We start from the raw sequence: 15,199 nt of genomic DNA, 5'->3' as shown, positions 1-15,199 counted from the left end.
AATTGGATTTACGACAATAGTTTCCTATATTTAAGCTCAATAATTTTGAAATATTTTTACAGTGTCCATTATTCTGTTTTGAAAACAGAATGTTTGCGTTTTCAACTTCATGACCTTTCTTCAAATATCAGTTTTTCCACAGAAGAGCTTTGTCAGTTTAAAGTAAACCATAAAGATTTTCGAATGATTAAATGTACCTCGACTTTCCAACCTTTTTTTTGTGTTACGCAAAACAAAACTACTCCATGTATCGTGAGTGAAATAATGTTGGTAAAAACGTATAGGTTTTTATAGAGGTTTAACTCTTTCACTTTTCGAAGTTCTGTCAAAACTTAATCAACCGAAAAGGTAAGAATACACGTTGAAGTGATACGCTTGATGGGCTGCTACTGCTCTTATTCACGCAATCTGTTAAGAAATCCCTTCTAATTCACAAAGCTACTCCACGCACCTGGGACGGGCTACGTGTGACCACTCAGTTTAAAAGCTTTTTGAGTAGCTATTTGGAGGCGTGAGGTTATGCTTGGAAAGTAAAAACGTAATGTTAAACCGACTTGGTGTTATTTTAAACCGTCTGTTAATTTGATAAGAATGTTGGGAAGTATGCGGCTTTCATGGGAAAGGAAATGACCTAATGACCAAAAAACACCGCCTTATAACTCAGAAACGTCGTTCGCGAACATTTTGAAACTTATAGAATAATTCACAAAATTAAGTGTTAATTTAATTGAATTAGGGATAATTACACTCTGTATTACGCAAGTTTTGCTTAGGCTCTAGGTTAGGGTATTAGGCTATCGCTCAACACGACTGAAGCCCGGAGTGTTTTTCAGACGGCGTTGCTTGCATAATTGTCGTGAAGACGGATAACAACGTTTTTTCCGACAACGAAATCTTCCCGTTATTAAACCGAGGGTAAATTAAAGACGTATTGGTGATGAAACGACCTACTTGGTGTCATCTTGTCGCAATATCTGTCAAACCAGCTTCAAGTTTTATTAAGCAAGTCCCCTCCCCATTCGATAATATTTACGACTTGGCTAAGAGAAAAAGCTGTAGGCCACAGTGATGCGTCCCAGCAAGATCAACGGCTCAGCGGGGGAAGTAATACACTAGAGGTTACGTCACTGCGGGAAGCAGATTTCGGCAAAAACTTCGTCTATTAAATCTGTCATTCAAAATTTCAAATCATATCACAGGAGCGAATGTCGCAGGTGCTTGCCAACCAATTTAAACGGTTACTCCTTTGCCGCCAATTATAAGCGATATGAAAAAATGAAACATTTCTAGCCTTTGAAACAAGGGACGTTTTGCAAGATAACCTCCCCTAACATTTCCACAATTTAAATTTCCTCTTGGAGTTTGGTGCAGCTCAATAGAAAATGCAGTAGGCCGCACTTAATCGCTCGTTATCTAGACATGGAACCATCATTCAATTAAATCAAAACAGTAAGTTTTATTATATCATTGAAGAGAACTTTGGCCACGTGATGTCAAGTGCAAATATTGCAAAAATCAGGTTCAGACCTGTTTTCAACAAACGTCAGCACAAAAGCGTCTTTATGTTCATCTAGTTTCACAACAGTTTCTTCGTAAGGTTTAAAACTGTATTCTCGTACGTAAGCACAACAACTGCCAGATAAAGGCTATTGTATCCACGAACAATATAGTGCCTTTGTACTTGTCAACATTCTCCGTAATATTGGCGGTTATCACATTTACTAGTTCCTGCCTGATCGATGTGGCATCAGTGAAGGGAGTAGATTACGTTCAGAGACTGTTTGGTGAACGGTGGTATTTTTAATGCATAGTTGAGAACGCTTTGCACATCCTGTTGGGGCGTCTTTTCTACTTTTGCGACCTCCCATAGCACAAAAATAAAAGCTTCCTTTTCTTTGAAAATTAAGGTGAGTCGTTGTTACAAATTCAATACAACATAAGATGTCTGTGATTATTGAACCAACTGCCCTGATTGTTTCTGGTATTTTGACAGCGCATGACATCATTTTTGAGATTCACTGTTCCGAATTCCACTGTGATAGTCAAAAATATTGTAAGTTTGTCCAACGCAATGAAATGTTTTAGCGCCACCGTGCGACTGTTATCAACAGTTTAAAAATCCAACACATCAACATAATTACCAAAAAGCATGGGAAAATATTTGGTATGGTTGGCTATTACGCTTATATTTTCTCATAAAATCAGGATGGGTATAAGCTTACTCAAAAAAAAACTAAAGAGTCGACAAACCTGGTCAGTTTCTGTTTCTTGTTTGTGTTGTTTTGGAGCGAAATTACAAAAAAATGAAATTACTTGAAAATTCCCGCACAGAGCTCCATAAAATTTTGCATGTAATTTTAGTATGTCTCAGGCTTTTTATCTCATAAAATCCCATATTTCTAGCTCTTGCAATAGCCCGCTAAATTCAGGATTGCAATTTGGGCTAATAATTTAAAATGTATCAATTTTTAATCACCTTTCAGACTAATAACCTGAAACATTTTAACCCGCATTTGCTAGGGTAATCCCCGCACTGAAAAACAACACTGGTCATGTTGGCATCTGATTGGTCTTAAAAAATTTTTTGAACATTTCGTAGAGCGTCGAACAAAATCATGCAAATTTTAAAGGTTGTAGGCTCCTTAAGAAGCCATGAAACTAAGGTCTTTATGATTTTGTTGGAGTCTCACGAAAGCATTGAAGTAGCCGACTAAATCAACCAGAAGGCGGTATGGTTGGTGTTGTTTTTTAGCCTGGGACTTACCCTATCAGTTGGTATGCTTAAATATCTCAGGCTGCTTACAGGTTTAGGCTAAAATTTGCCATGAAAGTAGCTAAAATTGTTGATTTAGGCCAAACATTCTGGTGTCGCTGTTGCGCGTCTGCTAAAATAATCTGAATCATGGTTTGTTGATGGCATTTTAAGGAATATTAATCCAAAGCATACTAAAGTGACGTCCAAAATTTCAGAGAGCCCCGTGGACGAGTTTTCGAGTAATAAAATTTTTAGTAATTTCACTGTATAATACAACAAACAAGATTGCGTCGGACGGCTTCTGAAGTGGGGTCTTCAGCGCTGAACCGCCACCAAGCGGACTGCTGTGCCGCGTTGGTTGCGAGGCGAGCGGTATTGTTCAGGGTCATATAGTATTTGATTTAAGCATAAGGGAAGTAAGTAAAGTTCTACACTGCACAGCCTGGTTACGCATGAAGCGATCTTTTGTAAATGTAGGTCCAAGACCAGCTACAATCTTTCTCTGGAAACAAGGTCAAGTTGACAAATCAACATATTGCACAATAAGAGTTGGAGGAAATAGTTTAAAATAAAAGAATAATATCAAACGAGCAACATTGATATACATGTCTCAAGAAAGATTCAAGAAGCAAAGAAGGTCTTTAATTTTTCTCCCCCTATCTCCTCTCATCTGACTTGATGTGATCAGAGGTGTGGAAAACAGGTGGAGGAATATAAGGATCGCTCTGCACTCTATCACTTGGCTGTACTGGTGGTTTCTGAAAAACATTCAAGTTACTCAGAAGCTGCGACACACTCCTCAAACTTCAACAAATCCACTGACACTGCACTTATAACTTAGCAACGACGATGAGGGTGAAAAGAGTTTGTTGCAATTTATGAAAATCTCACTCAAGATTAAAAAGTAACGATGCATCAACTGCTACCTGCACATGCAAGTTTTAAATACGAGTAGACATGATCGTTATTTCGTATCTTTATGTCGTATCACTCAATAACTTTGCAGCAGTTTTTAGGACAAATCCGAGCAATTAAAAAAATTGAACACCTTTAAAAATAAAAGCAACTCACGCACGCTGAGAAGAGAACAATAAAGATGTTTTACCTTCTTCCATGAGAGGAATGAAAACCCACTAATTGCTTTTTTAAACGAGTTAAAGGTGCTCTGGTTCTCCTCGATATTTCGAAGCTCTTTTTCCATAGCACTGACGTCTCTCTTTACAACTTGCACAAACGACTGAAATAAAATTAGAAATATTCGTTGTGACTTATATGTCTGTTTGGCTCACTGATGCTTTTTGCTGATGCTTACATCATTCCGCCAGGAGTAACCTAGGTGGAGCAAATACAACTAAAAAATGTGACAGAAGCTTATCTATGTAATGATTAGTTTTCAACACAACAGTTGCTACCTTTCTAATAAGTAACCTGCTAAAAAATAGATAAGTACATCAGAGACGGATATGTTCACACTCCAAGCATCTTGATAAGTACACAATACCAGGTAGAAGCTAGTTACGGTGTTTACATTTTTATTTTATGTTCATATTATTTCAGAGTGATTTTAATAAAACAATGCATTGAATCATTGCCAATTTGTGTATGCAGGATGGTTAAAACCTCACCTTTAAGTTGGAATTTTATACGTAAAATATTTTTATTTATCAATGTCACTTCGCAAAACCTCCTCATAAATATTTTCTGCTAACACCTATGCATTAAAGAGGTTGGTCTGTGAAACCCAATCGTTACAAACAAAGGGTTTCCGTGAGGAGACATTACAATATAAATTTGTTCCTCAAATTTGCTAGAATGTTTTTAATGTTGAAAGTTTCTTTGAAATAAGATTATAAATTTATCACGACATAAAGAAAAAAAAATTAGTCAATTATTTTGCCGATGTCATGAGAGCGTATAAATACTTTTACAATCTAATACCTCCAGAAAGTCGATTTGTTCAAACACTGGTTTTAAACTTGTCATATTTGCTCGAATTTGTGGAAGTAACTCCTCAACTGCATTGGCATTATCACTTCGAATCTGTGATTAGATTTTTCTTATGTTACCAGCACAATTCTACAAGTAATAGTGGAACAGGGAAGTCAAAATGTAATGTTATCACAAGAGTGTATACCATGTCTAGCATTCCATAAAGCTCATCTAGTCTTGTAAGAACTTCTTCTATACTTTCCTCCATGTTTGTGACCTGTGTTATAATGAAACCAATATTATAACAAAAAAGAAAAATAGAGCATGCTAGTGAAGTTCTGTCAACAGTCTAATGATTGCATAGTATGTCTGAAATGTATGCGCATTGCTCATGACCACAAACAGCTTAGCAGGGGTTACATGGACACTTGCCTTTTTCTAGGCTGGAAATACATGATTTGCAGGCCTGAGTAGTTTAAAATTGGATAGCCTACATGTGCTTTAAGGCAAATTCTTACTTAGCGTTACAATAAATAGATACAATTTCAAAACTCATCAAGATTTGCATTAAAATGGGAAGAAAGCCATTAATGACAAGGAATTGTGCTTGCAAAGACACAAATTTTGGTGTGATCGTGTGCATAGAGATTGGAGCTTAAACTCTCAGCTTATTCAGTATAAATTGGCATTTAAACAGCGAAATGTGCTTTGTTTATTTATTATAACTTTGCATTAACATAAAGGAATTCGGTATGTGCTGTACTTGTATAGTTTGGTGAATGTACCACACTTATAAGGCACCACTACCTGAATAACCTGACTATACGGTATCTGCTTTTCTTGGCAATGCAAGAAGACAAACTCCAACTGGGGCTCAAGCAATAGAAAATTTGCAGTCCGAGGATACAGATTATGATACCATTGTCAGATTGTAGCCTATTGTTTACTTACACTTGACTGTGGAGAAAGCTTTAAAAATTCTGAAAAGTCTGATGACGTTTTTCTAATGAACTCATCATTCAATTTTTGCTTGGTTTCGTCTTCATCATAATCCATAGCGGTTGAATGGTAAGAAATGCTAATCCAATGCAAGTCCAGAAGCCAGTAAGTTAGCCTTGTCTGCAAAAGACTTGAGATTGTCTAGCGCACAGAATTTTTGTCAGCGCATTTAACAAAAACAATTCTAGCGACATGATTTTTTATATGCTTAGCGGTTATAAGCATATTCAGTCTGATTTTAATACAGTTATGAGTGACAGTACACAGTATGATACAGTATGCCAAGCAGCCAGTCTATTAGTTAACTCTATTTATGCAAAGACATTACTTATCTGTTTAACTAACCTACCAATTATTGTTTTCACAACTTTTTGCTATTGATTTTAATATTGTTGTGTTGGGCTTTTATTCTTATACAATACGGTCTTTCTTTCTTCATACATTTGATAACTTAAGTATGAACTGAGCCTCAGAACTTCAGAATGCTAAACATAATCCATTCTTTATTTCCTAATTTCATATGCTTGCAAAAACCTGTAACTCCGTAAAACTTGAAAAATTGATTGAGAATTAAGATTGACCAAAAAATTCAGCAACCAAGTTTCAGCCCATTTTGTATCAATTGTTGTTCATAAGAAAATTTAATTCGGTTATTAATATTCATGCGGTTATGACGCAAAAGTTCAATCAACCCCTTTGCCGTTGCTTATGTTTAAGCTGAAACAATTCCAAATTTCAAGCCCTGATATGGGACGCCTTTCGGAAAAAGTTATTAAGCATAACTGCGTACGAGTTTCGGACAATTTTGTTGAAAATTTTCTAAAACTTGCAACGTTAGCTAATTGCTAAATCGCACGATTTAAATTTGCACGTATAGTTAAATTTCAATCCGCCTAATTATTTAATCAAACCAAATTTGTTCTTAATTTCTACGTATTTTTTGCAACTTGTCCGGAATTGGTCCGATTTTTTACAATTTGTCCGTAAGTTGAACTCCTGCTTTTGATTTGATTTTGTACCTGCTGATTTTTGTTACTTGTGCATTAATGGAACGCATTTTTCAACTTGTCCACAAGCCGCACGCCAAAATGCGTTCTACTTGCAGACAAGTTGCAAGAATGTGTATGACTAATTACTTTCAGGTTCGCTAAATCGTGAAAATCAATTTGCTGATTTAGGTAAATACCCAATTTAGAAAAATCGTCCAGTGAATTTCTTTTTCACACATTTCTGTTAAATCATTTGTTACAAATGACACCCAATGCCCTAAATTGTCAATGCAAGGTTTTTGGAGATAACTTATTTGCTTCATATTCATCGCTAACTTACGCGAATAAAAACATTCATTACTTGTTACAAACTAACTGCTGCAGATAGCAGGCCTAATATAAAAACAAAACCACAATAAGTTATCTAAATTTCAGTTTTTCTTTTCTTCTATTCAAAAACCATAGCGGCGCTAAAGAGCAAGATTGTTCCACTGCAATGTTTGCACAATGCACGTACAGCACAGAGCGCATTGTATCAGTGATAAACAGGCCCTACGACGTTGGTTTTCCATTGTTTGCCTTACTTTTCTCCAGGCGATTAACATTAACCTAACGTTATGCTTGGATTAACCTAATAGCAGAACTGGGTAGGCTACATGAGTGAACTAAAGAACTCAGATGGGACCCATAGTCTAGCCTACTAGTCAAATAGACAGAAAATTTTTTAAGTTTCCTATTTTCGCTGCTGAAATTGGCCATCAGGCCACGGGCAAAGATTTACGAAGTCACTTAGGCTACAAATGACATCACAACTGAAAATGAAATGCCTGTTGTGTATGGCATAGGGTAGGGTTATTCCAATAGGTCATAATAAGCTTTGCTAAAATAATGTGCTTGTAGGTATTTTGCAATTAGGCCTACATGAAGCAACAAAAAGCATTACGATAGCAAATTTTTATCTCTTCGATTTTTGTGAATAAAAACAAATTTTGTACAAGACGTATTAGCAGACTACAGCAGGGAAACAAGTAATAGAAAACGAAAACAGAAAAATATCAAGAGCAATCAAAAAAATTGGCAATGTCATTGAAATATAAGATGACAAAATTTGCAGTTACTGTACGTAATTACTAATGTACAATTGGCGTGCTTTAGATAAGTGTTGCGGCAAAGAAGAAGGGAAATTTAATTCAAACTCAACTACGGCGGTTTATCGCGAAACTCTTCTTATATCGCCGAAGGCTTTAGTTAAGTTGGCCTGGTATACATCCTGTCTGGAAGGTTTAATTCCAACAAATGCTAAAAATAATTGCCTAGTCAAAGTATCCGATGATGATAACTGATAGGGATTCTATCATAAGACCAATGCCTGTGATACACATGGCAGCAGCAAAGATCTTTTTCGGTGATTTCATTGGCCGTGGGTCCAGTTTGATGAAGAATGTGCAAGGCAGCACAAACACCAGCATTGTTGACGCAGTGGCACCTGTTTCAAATTCGAATGAAAAACTTGTTTAAAGCGAAATTTATGCACATGTTGACTTTTTCAATATACAGCCAAATTGTTGCCATGTGTTGGCTGGTACATAAAGTATACCCACATGTAGATCATTAACGATAATTGAAATAATTTAATAGAAGATGGGAGAATACCGAGTAGTTAACATAGGCCATATTTCAATGTAACGGTTATTCCATGTTTACAACGTTACGCACCGATGATTCCGAAAACTTCTCGAATACTCGGGACGAAGATGACCAGGAGGTTGATGAAAGAAAGAAGGAAAAACATCAAGCCAAGGTGAATCTTCCATTGGAAGTCTTTGTTGGGGAAGAGCAGAAATGTCAAAGCCTTGCGAGCCTGGATACAACAAAAGATTTGTCAGTTAATAAAACATCATGTCCGCTATAGCCAACGTGTTTAAATAGAGTTTGTCGCATGGAAAAGTCAACAGTTTTTCAAAGATAGCTCTATTACTGTATATTATTTTAGTAGATTTAATACACCACATTATTGCAATACACACAGCAAACACAGTTATACCATATTCTAAAACTTGCAACTATACGACAGGTGTTTTAGGATTACAGACAACATACAGGAAAGTGGGTAAGTGGCAGGGTTAGTATGACTGCAACGAGCACGGTCAGACGAACGATCATCGTAAGAATATCGGTCTCGCCTGTGTGGCTGTACATAAGTAACATTTCAGCCTCCATCCAGTCTGCATAAAAAAGGCGAGAATTGGCTCATCATTATGTAAGCAAAATCGGTATTTGTGCAACACATACATTAAACTTGCTATAGTTCTTCGCTACGTATCTTTAAGCTATCCAAGTTAACGTCAAGCTTTGATTTTGTCATCAGTACAGCTTTTACTTACTGTAAAAGGTGAGATAGCCGAAAACAGCAGAAAGCGAGTATACGACAAAGCAAATTCCAATAGATGTGTTGGCTACTTTCTGCATTCGGTTGACGGAAGGGCTAGGAACGAAAAATTTATCTAGGAACACTTTGCCCAGAGTTAATTGCTTATTGCTGGAAGCTTAGCTGCCAAATTAATCCAACGCGAATTCTCTTTTAAGACTTACTGCTTCAGTTCAGCGTAGATGGGAAGGACAGCTGTGTGGCAGACAAAGGAGAATGTCATTGTCGGGATGCTGTACGCCCACTGAAAGCACAGAACGCTATGTATGTTAATTTGAAATGTTTGATGGAACGGTTTGACAAAGGAACAAGGCTTAGATGTTGTTACATGTTACAAAATATTCAAATAAACAACTTAGTTATCGTTAGCTGCAACCTTTAGTTAGACTCACCCTTTTTGTTAAGGCAAAAGCTTGTGCCTCACATACTTGGGGTCCATATTTTTCATGCAGTTCGATGGCATTTTCTTCCATATGAAGCCGCGTCAAGTCCTCTTGACTTGGGGTAACTTGCGACATGTTACTGGCAACCAATGCGACAGCTGCCGTACCAAACTCTGATATTTCCTCTCCAACAGATGTCGCTACAGAGGTTACCACATCTACAATGTCGTTCATGTCGTTCTGGCTGACGTTGTTGGTTGAACTCGAGTTAAGTGATTTGAAAAACGATTCATCAAACAGTGGACACGAGATGGCGAATTTCTTGGCGATTACCTAAATGCAATGACAATCAGTCGACTTGTTGAATTAATAATTAGATGTTTGTCGTGTAATAATCTACTGGCTATTTTTCTAGCTCACATGACTTACCACACCGATGAAGAAAAACATACAGGAGATGGAAAATCCGCTCGTGTAACCAAGGAAACCAATGTTCTTGAATGTTGCCAGAGGCATAATGATGACCAAAGTCACGAGAACAACGAGGTAGTTTCCATTCAAATACCACGAGCTGTGTAAAAGAGAAAATGATTCTCTGCGAACTGTATTGTATCTCAATCTAAATGCAATCGCTTTCAAAGATTTGTTGGTTAAGCACTTATCGGGTTATAAAAGTACAAATTGCAATAAAGGGTTAAAACATTGTGCAACTTTACCCATCGTTGCTGGTGAGTCCCATCAGGGTCATCAGCACATTGGGAAGTTCGTACTTGACAATAAAGAGGTAGCTAGACATGGCTCCGATGTTTTGCAGCAGAATGCAGCAAGCAGCAGTGATCTAAAAGCAAGGAAAGTGGTTTGAGCATCGACACTAGACCTGAAATTTGCCAAATACACCAACAATTCTATGTACAAGCTGACCGTGGTTTTAATTGTATATTTTACTCTCGCAATTTGAAAAGATTATTGATAGTGGTTTAATACGCAAATCATTAAGAAAATATTATGGCAACAAATAGCCTAAGAGTTAGCCCGACTTAGTAAATGAGGATTCTCGCGAACGAATTCTTTTGTCTTAAGTAATCGTCAATTGTGTTGGATAGGTTACATGCAAACAACATGTTTGGGGAGGAGGGATACCCTGGTAAATAAAATGGACCAATTGCGGGAACGTGAATGCAAAGTGTTTTGGATCAACTCCTTTGAGCTAGGAAAAAAATGAGTGTTACGAGCCTGGTAAAGTCGTAAATGTGACAGGTCGAATAAATCTGGTTTAAACCAGATTGCTTCACAGTGATTAGGAATAATGGCATTGTCATAAACACCAATTCCCCAAGGTCATTGACCTCAGTTTGAGTTCATTTTATCATACCACAGTCACCTTATTAAACCTATCAAACGTGCTTGTAAGGTTGTTAATTTAATGTACAGTTAAAAACTCGCAATGTACCAATATTCATTGTTATAATTGGTGGCAGGGCACTATTGAGTCACATTTCAATGAACCTCCAACGCCAAATGTTTAAAAGCTCTCATAACCGAAGCTCAATAATGGTTAGGATGCTTTTGACTTTTTTACTGTACCGGGTTTATAACTGGAGGTACTGTATATGTACAGTACCTCCAGTTATTATACTGTACTGCGATGACACCTATTCAGGATTTAATGTGATGTTTGTGTTGATGTCAGCAGAGTCAAAAGTCTTCTGAAAATGTGACGACAACGACATTGTTTTAGCAGTCGAAGACAACAACATCATTGCTTTTCCGTGCTTATGACATCACAAACAAAAAACATTTGCACTTTGATGATGACGTCATAACCAAGGCGTTGTCGCGATGTAAATATTGTGATGCAATTTATATTATTCAAGTTATGAATAATATTTGAACTCCATGGATAAGTTTTGTGCAAGAACACAACGATTGTTACTCTGTTGACGAAATGAAAAGTTTTCTATGGAACCAGGCTACAACGGAACATTGTGAATGGCAATTTGAATAAGGCGTTTAGATCAATGCTTTCGTTTATGTTTGCTTATGCGTTTTGCTTCCTAATCAACAGAATAGAAAACAGCTTATTTACCCGTCCAGGAAGGCCAAAAGCTTTGAAGCCCAATTTCTCATAAGCCTTGACTCCAGTCATGTCGCACATTACGAGTAATAAGTGGATGGCATAGAGAGCAAAGAACGCGACGATAATGGTAAATATGCTGAAATCATCAAACAATAGTCAGTAAAGTAAACGTTTAAACAGCAAATTAACTTTAATTGAACAACCTAGTTTGAACAATTCAAGTTACTTTGCCTAGCGTGCCATGCAAAGTAATGACCACCTGTTATTATCGATTGCCTACTGCAATTACTTCCGCAGTGGCGGTCGCTCAGCAATCACAGAATGATATCAAACTTTTCGCACAAACTCAAACAATATTTCAACAGTCAGGTACAATTAATCATCCTTTGAAATCGGCTTGTACTGTACTTACAAAAACAAGACCATGCCAAGTTGAGCCATAGCGTAGGCCAGACCAAGAATCCCAGAGCCCAGAATAGCGTTCATTAGATTGAAGACGCTGATAGCGAAGGAGGCGCTGCCTCTGTGCGGTTCTTGATGATAGACACTGAGCTTGCGTTGGCTGTCGGTAAGTGGCTAAAATTAAAAATGGTATTCTTGTTATCGGATAGTAAAAAGGAAACTAACAAATATACTAAAACGCTATAAATGATGCCGCGTCCTTTCCATACGAGGTGTTACAAGTAAACTTTGGCTTATTACAAATCACCCACCCAATGCCTTTGCCGTGTCTTGCGCAACGTATTACCACTTTAGCACTGGTTTCCCATTGCAGCAATATGTTTACGGCGTCCATTTTCGGAAATGACGCAACAATTACAAGCGAAATTATTAGCTTACAGAGAGAGAACGCTAACTTTAATTACCTAATATATTAACCCTAGTTTCATTCATTCGATTTTATTTAAGTTCGGGTCATTGTTCGTTACAATTCACCACCTATAACTCATTCTGGTTTTTACCAAACCCAACCAGTTTATTGAGCTAGGGTGCGCCTATACCAACATAAAATTACGTTCAACAGCTTTCACGAAAACAAGGGGATTGAGGAAATATACAGCAACATTGTTTTTCAGATATGGACCTGTCCAAAGGTCCTATTTGCATTTCTCACATTGCTGCACCCGCGCCTTCACTTCGCTGAAAATTTACTTCACTTCGTAATATGTCCGAAGTAATATCTGGAGCATAATCACGAATTAATTATTTGTTAGCTGTAGAACAGCTTAGGTACAATTTTAAATGTTTTCTGTGAGATGCTTCAAATGAACTTTGGCTAGTGTACTCCGTACTATTGTAACAAGCAGAAACCGAGTGACACGGCAATATTTACATTTATATAACCTTACGAGAACAATAACGCTTTTGTCAACTTCTATTGCATCATACTATGTACAAACGCATAGCATTTTAGAATTGGAGGGTTTTTCTCGCTACGTCAGCGGTTAACAACATATAACTACAAAATAAGCAATTAACGTTGGTTTGTTGTGGATGTCATAAGCGCAATTCTTTCGTCAGCGAAAGTTTCCTTATGTTCGCACAATTAGGCACTGATCACCTGATGTCAGACAAACAACAGATTTTCCCTACTATCAGTTATGAATAACTAGTTAGTATTGGTTAAAAAATTCCTACGCTACATTGATAACTTTTTACTACCCTGGTTAAAATACCAAACGTTTTGACTTGTGTTGGACACAGAACGGGTCTATTAATTGCTGTGGAAATCTCGCGAATAACTCTGAAATTCAATTAAAATTAGATGTGTCGCTGAAGAAAAGCATTAAAGATAGGTTGCAGCTTTTCACAAAATATTTCCCCAAACTTTGACTAGGTTAAAAATTGAACAAACGCAAATGTACTCGGAGAAGGGCATGACCCGGTCAAAGTTCACTTATGTGCCACATACCGTTGCTGCTGTAAACAGCTTTTGCCAAGTGTGCTTGCGCAAATGAAATTGGGCAATAAAATGCAGTCCGTTGCGCAAAGTCGTAAGGTAGTTGATGATGTCATAATAGGTCATTGTGATCTAACCTGGGTGGAGAAATTCCCCTCGGACTCTCTGGGCTTGTAGATGCGGCTTTTGTCGTCATCGGAAATGAACATATCGGTTTCTTTCATGTTGCTCGTTTGATTTCTGGTCCACGGATCGTGAAATTTTTTGTTGTAGTTGTTGCTGAAAAAGCAGATGTTGAATTCAGATATAACTATAAGTCTATATTAAGGCCAATGCAAGTATTGATGTGTTTCAGTATTCAACCTACGATTAGTTGAATTAATCGCTACGTGCCAAACTGTTAAATGTTGGTATAACTATTTTTAATTCTAAAGAATCAGTATGAAATATGTTAGATTGTTAAAGTACAAAAATTAATGCTAAACTCCATAAGTTTTGGAGGAAGTTAGATATCTAAAATTTAAAATCTCTAACGAGAGTAACGCCCGTTGGCCAATAAAGTATTAAGCCGATAAATAAAGTATTTTGTCTTTATTTTATACGTGTTCGTTTTCGGCTAATAATGTACCTACAATATTTCTTAATTGCTAAAAACCTTTGTTGTTTAAAATCTTTAGATGTTATTTTTGGCGTTATTATCAGTACCTTTTGTTACTTCTGGTGTTATTACTAACTTGGTTAATTTTCCAAATCCAATAAAATAAAAAGTTTCCCAAGACGTATTTGCTTAACGCGTTTCGCGAAATAATTGTTAATCTTCTTTGAAGTGAAAGAATAAATGGTTACTAAACAGCAACGTAATAGCAGCGCAAGCATTGGGGAAACCGCAAACTAAGATTCAAAAAATCCACATAACTTTACTGTATTGGGCAATACTACCAACTTATTCACTCACTGGTAGTTATTATGAATCTCTGACTTTACTTACTTTTCCTCCATGAAAACTTCGTCGTTTCTACCGTTCCGTCCGTTCGTATGGTATGTCTCCATGGCGACCGGGTTCTTTAGCTATTGAGGAATTACAGTTGTTACTATTGCACCTACCCAAACGCGATAATCACCGAAAGGCTGGCTTTTCCGCTTAAATAGGACGAATGTTTTCCTGCGAGAACCCAACCGCTCAAGCCTTATTCACACCAGTAGTTCATCGAGCAACGCAAATGCTGACTTCGCACAAATGCTGCAACACTATAAGAGCGCTTCGCACATGCGCAGAAAAAGGGAGAAATACATATAGAAGATATTACGCAACATCCTATCCGTTCCAAAACCGAACAAAGAATCCATCGTTCCACATACGACCGACGATACCTGCTTCATGATAGGTAATAAATCACGTGACCATTTTCTTTGAGTATACAGTGTATACAATCATATAAATAACAATTATAAATACAACGTTTTCTGTGTATTTTGTCAGGTTGTTTTGAAAACAACTCACATGACATGCTTCTTGTGACGTAATAATTGATTCTCTTTGTTTATGTTTTATCCTGTTTCCGGTCACAACACAAAGGAATGATTATTAGGAAACAACCTGGTAAGGAATTTGTGTCCACGCGTGTTTTGATTCGGTATTCTGTGTGATACAGATCATTCGAACTGTCCTGTATTGATTGCAAGTTTCATTTACAGTTAAACTGATTAACTGGAATGCGTTTAACGAAAATCGTCTTATC

General features: G+C 37.1%; 2 protein-coding genes and 1 long non-coding RNA gene across 4 annotated transcripts; 1 reads left to right on the top strand and 2 right to left on the bottom strand.

Annotated features, from left to right (window-relative positions):
- Positions 1 to 3,218: 3,218 nt before the first annotated feature.
- On the bottom strand, positions 3,219 to 5,809 carry LOC143463452 (biogenesis of lysosome-related organelles complex 1 subunit 4-like). The gene is made up of 5 exons (XM_076961927.1): positions 5,636 to 5,809; positions 4,890 to 4,961; positions 4,694 to 4,795; positions 3,861 to 3,992; positions 3,219 to 3,513 (listed from the first exon to the last, which is right to left on the bottom strand). Exons 1-5 carry the CDS (start codon positions 5,738 to 5,740, stop codon positions 3,412 to 3,414), a joined length of 513 nt encoding a protein of 170 aa, XP_076818042.1. The 5' UTR covers positions 5,741 to 5,809; the 3' UTR covers positions 3,219 to 3,411.
- Positions 5,810 to 7,611: 1,802 nt separating this feature from the next.
- Positions 7,612 to 14,689, bottom strand: LOC143463090 (putative sodium-coupled neutral amino acid transporter 6). Its single transcript, XM_076961461.1, has 12 exons — positions 14,449 to 14,689; positions 13,598 to 13,739; positions 11,973 to 12,136; positions 11,570 to 11,696; positions 10,200 to 10,321; positions 9,913 to 10,054; positions 9,493 to 9,816; positions 9,265 to 9,344; positions 9,057 to 9,157; positions 8,773 to 8,897; positions 8,389 to 8,533; positions 7,612 to 8,158 (listed from the first exon to the last, which is right to left on the bottom strand). Exons 1-12 carry the CDS (start codon positions 14,508 to 14,510, stop codon positions 7,986 to 7,988), a joined length of 1,707 nt encoding a protein of 568 aa, XP_076817576.1. The 5' UTR covers positions 14,511 to 14,689; the 3' UTR covers positions 7,612 to 7,985.
- On the top strand, positions 10,316 to 11,520 carry LOC143463091 (uncharacterized). Of its 2 annotated transcripts, none has more exons than XR_013118245.1 (2): positions 10,316 to 11,037; positions 11,177 to 11,520. It is a non-coding gene; the product is annotated as an uncharacterized LOC143463091 (long non-coding RNA). The 2 variants fall into 2 exon arrangements; XR_013118246.1 differs by having other exon boundaries at positions 11,174 to 11,520.
- Positions 14,690 to 15,199: the final 510 nt, after the last annotated feature.

The sequence above is a fragment of the Clavelina lepadiformis genome, chromosome 6, assembly GCF_947623445.1.
Source record: "Clavelina lepadiformis chromosome 6, kaClaLepa1.1, whole genome shotgun sequence".
NCBI classification, from domain to species: domain Eukaryota; kingdom Metazoa; phylum Chordata; class Ascidiacea; order Aplousobranchia; family Clavelinidae; genus Clavelina; species Clavelina lepadiformis.
The sequence above is the reverse complement of the archived record's forward strand: the minus strand, read 5'-3'. Positions and strand labels throughout refer to the sequence as shown.

Bases quoted from the DNA above. Each gene is read 5' to 3' on its own strand.
- LOC143463452 (XM_076961927.1), bottom strand. From the start codon at position 5,740: ATGGATTATGATGAAGACGAAACCAAGCAAAAATTGAATGATGAGTTC. The intron at 4,962-5,635 runs GTAAGTAAACAA...ATTATAACACAG, and splicing joins AGCTTTCTCCACAGTCAAGT to GTCACAAACATGGAGGAAAG. The intron at 4,796-4,889 runs GTATACACTCTT...ATCTAATCACAG, and splicing joins TTTATGGAATGCTAGACATG to ATTCGAAGTGATAATGCCAA.
- LOC143463090 (XM_076961461.1), bottom strand. From the start codon at position 14,510: ATGGAGACATACCATACGAACGGACGGAACGGTAGAAACGACGAAGTT. The intron at 11,697-11,972 runs GTAAGTACAGTA...TGATGATTTCAG, and splicing joins CTTGGCATGGTCTTGTTTTT to CATATTTACCATTATCGTCG. The intron at 10,322-11,569 runs GTAAATAAGCTG...CCTTGCTTTTAG, and splicing joins CTTTTGGCCTTCCTGGACGG to ATCACTGCTGCTTGCTGCAT.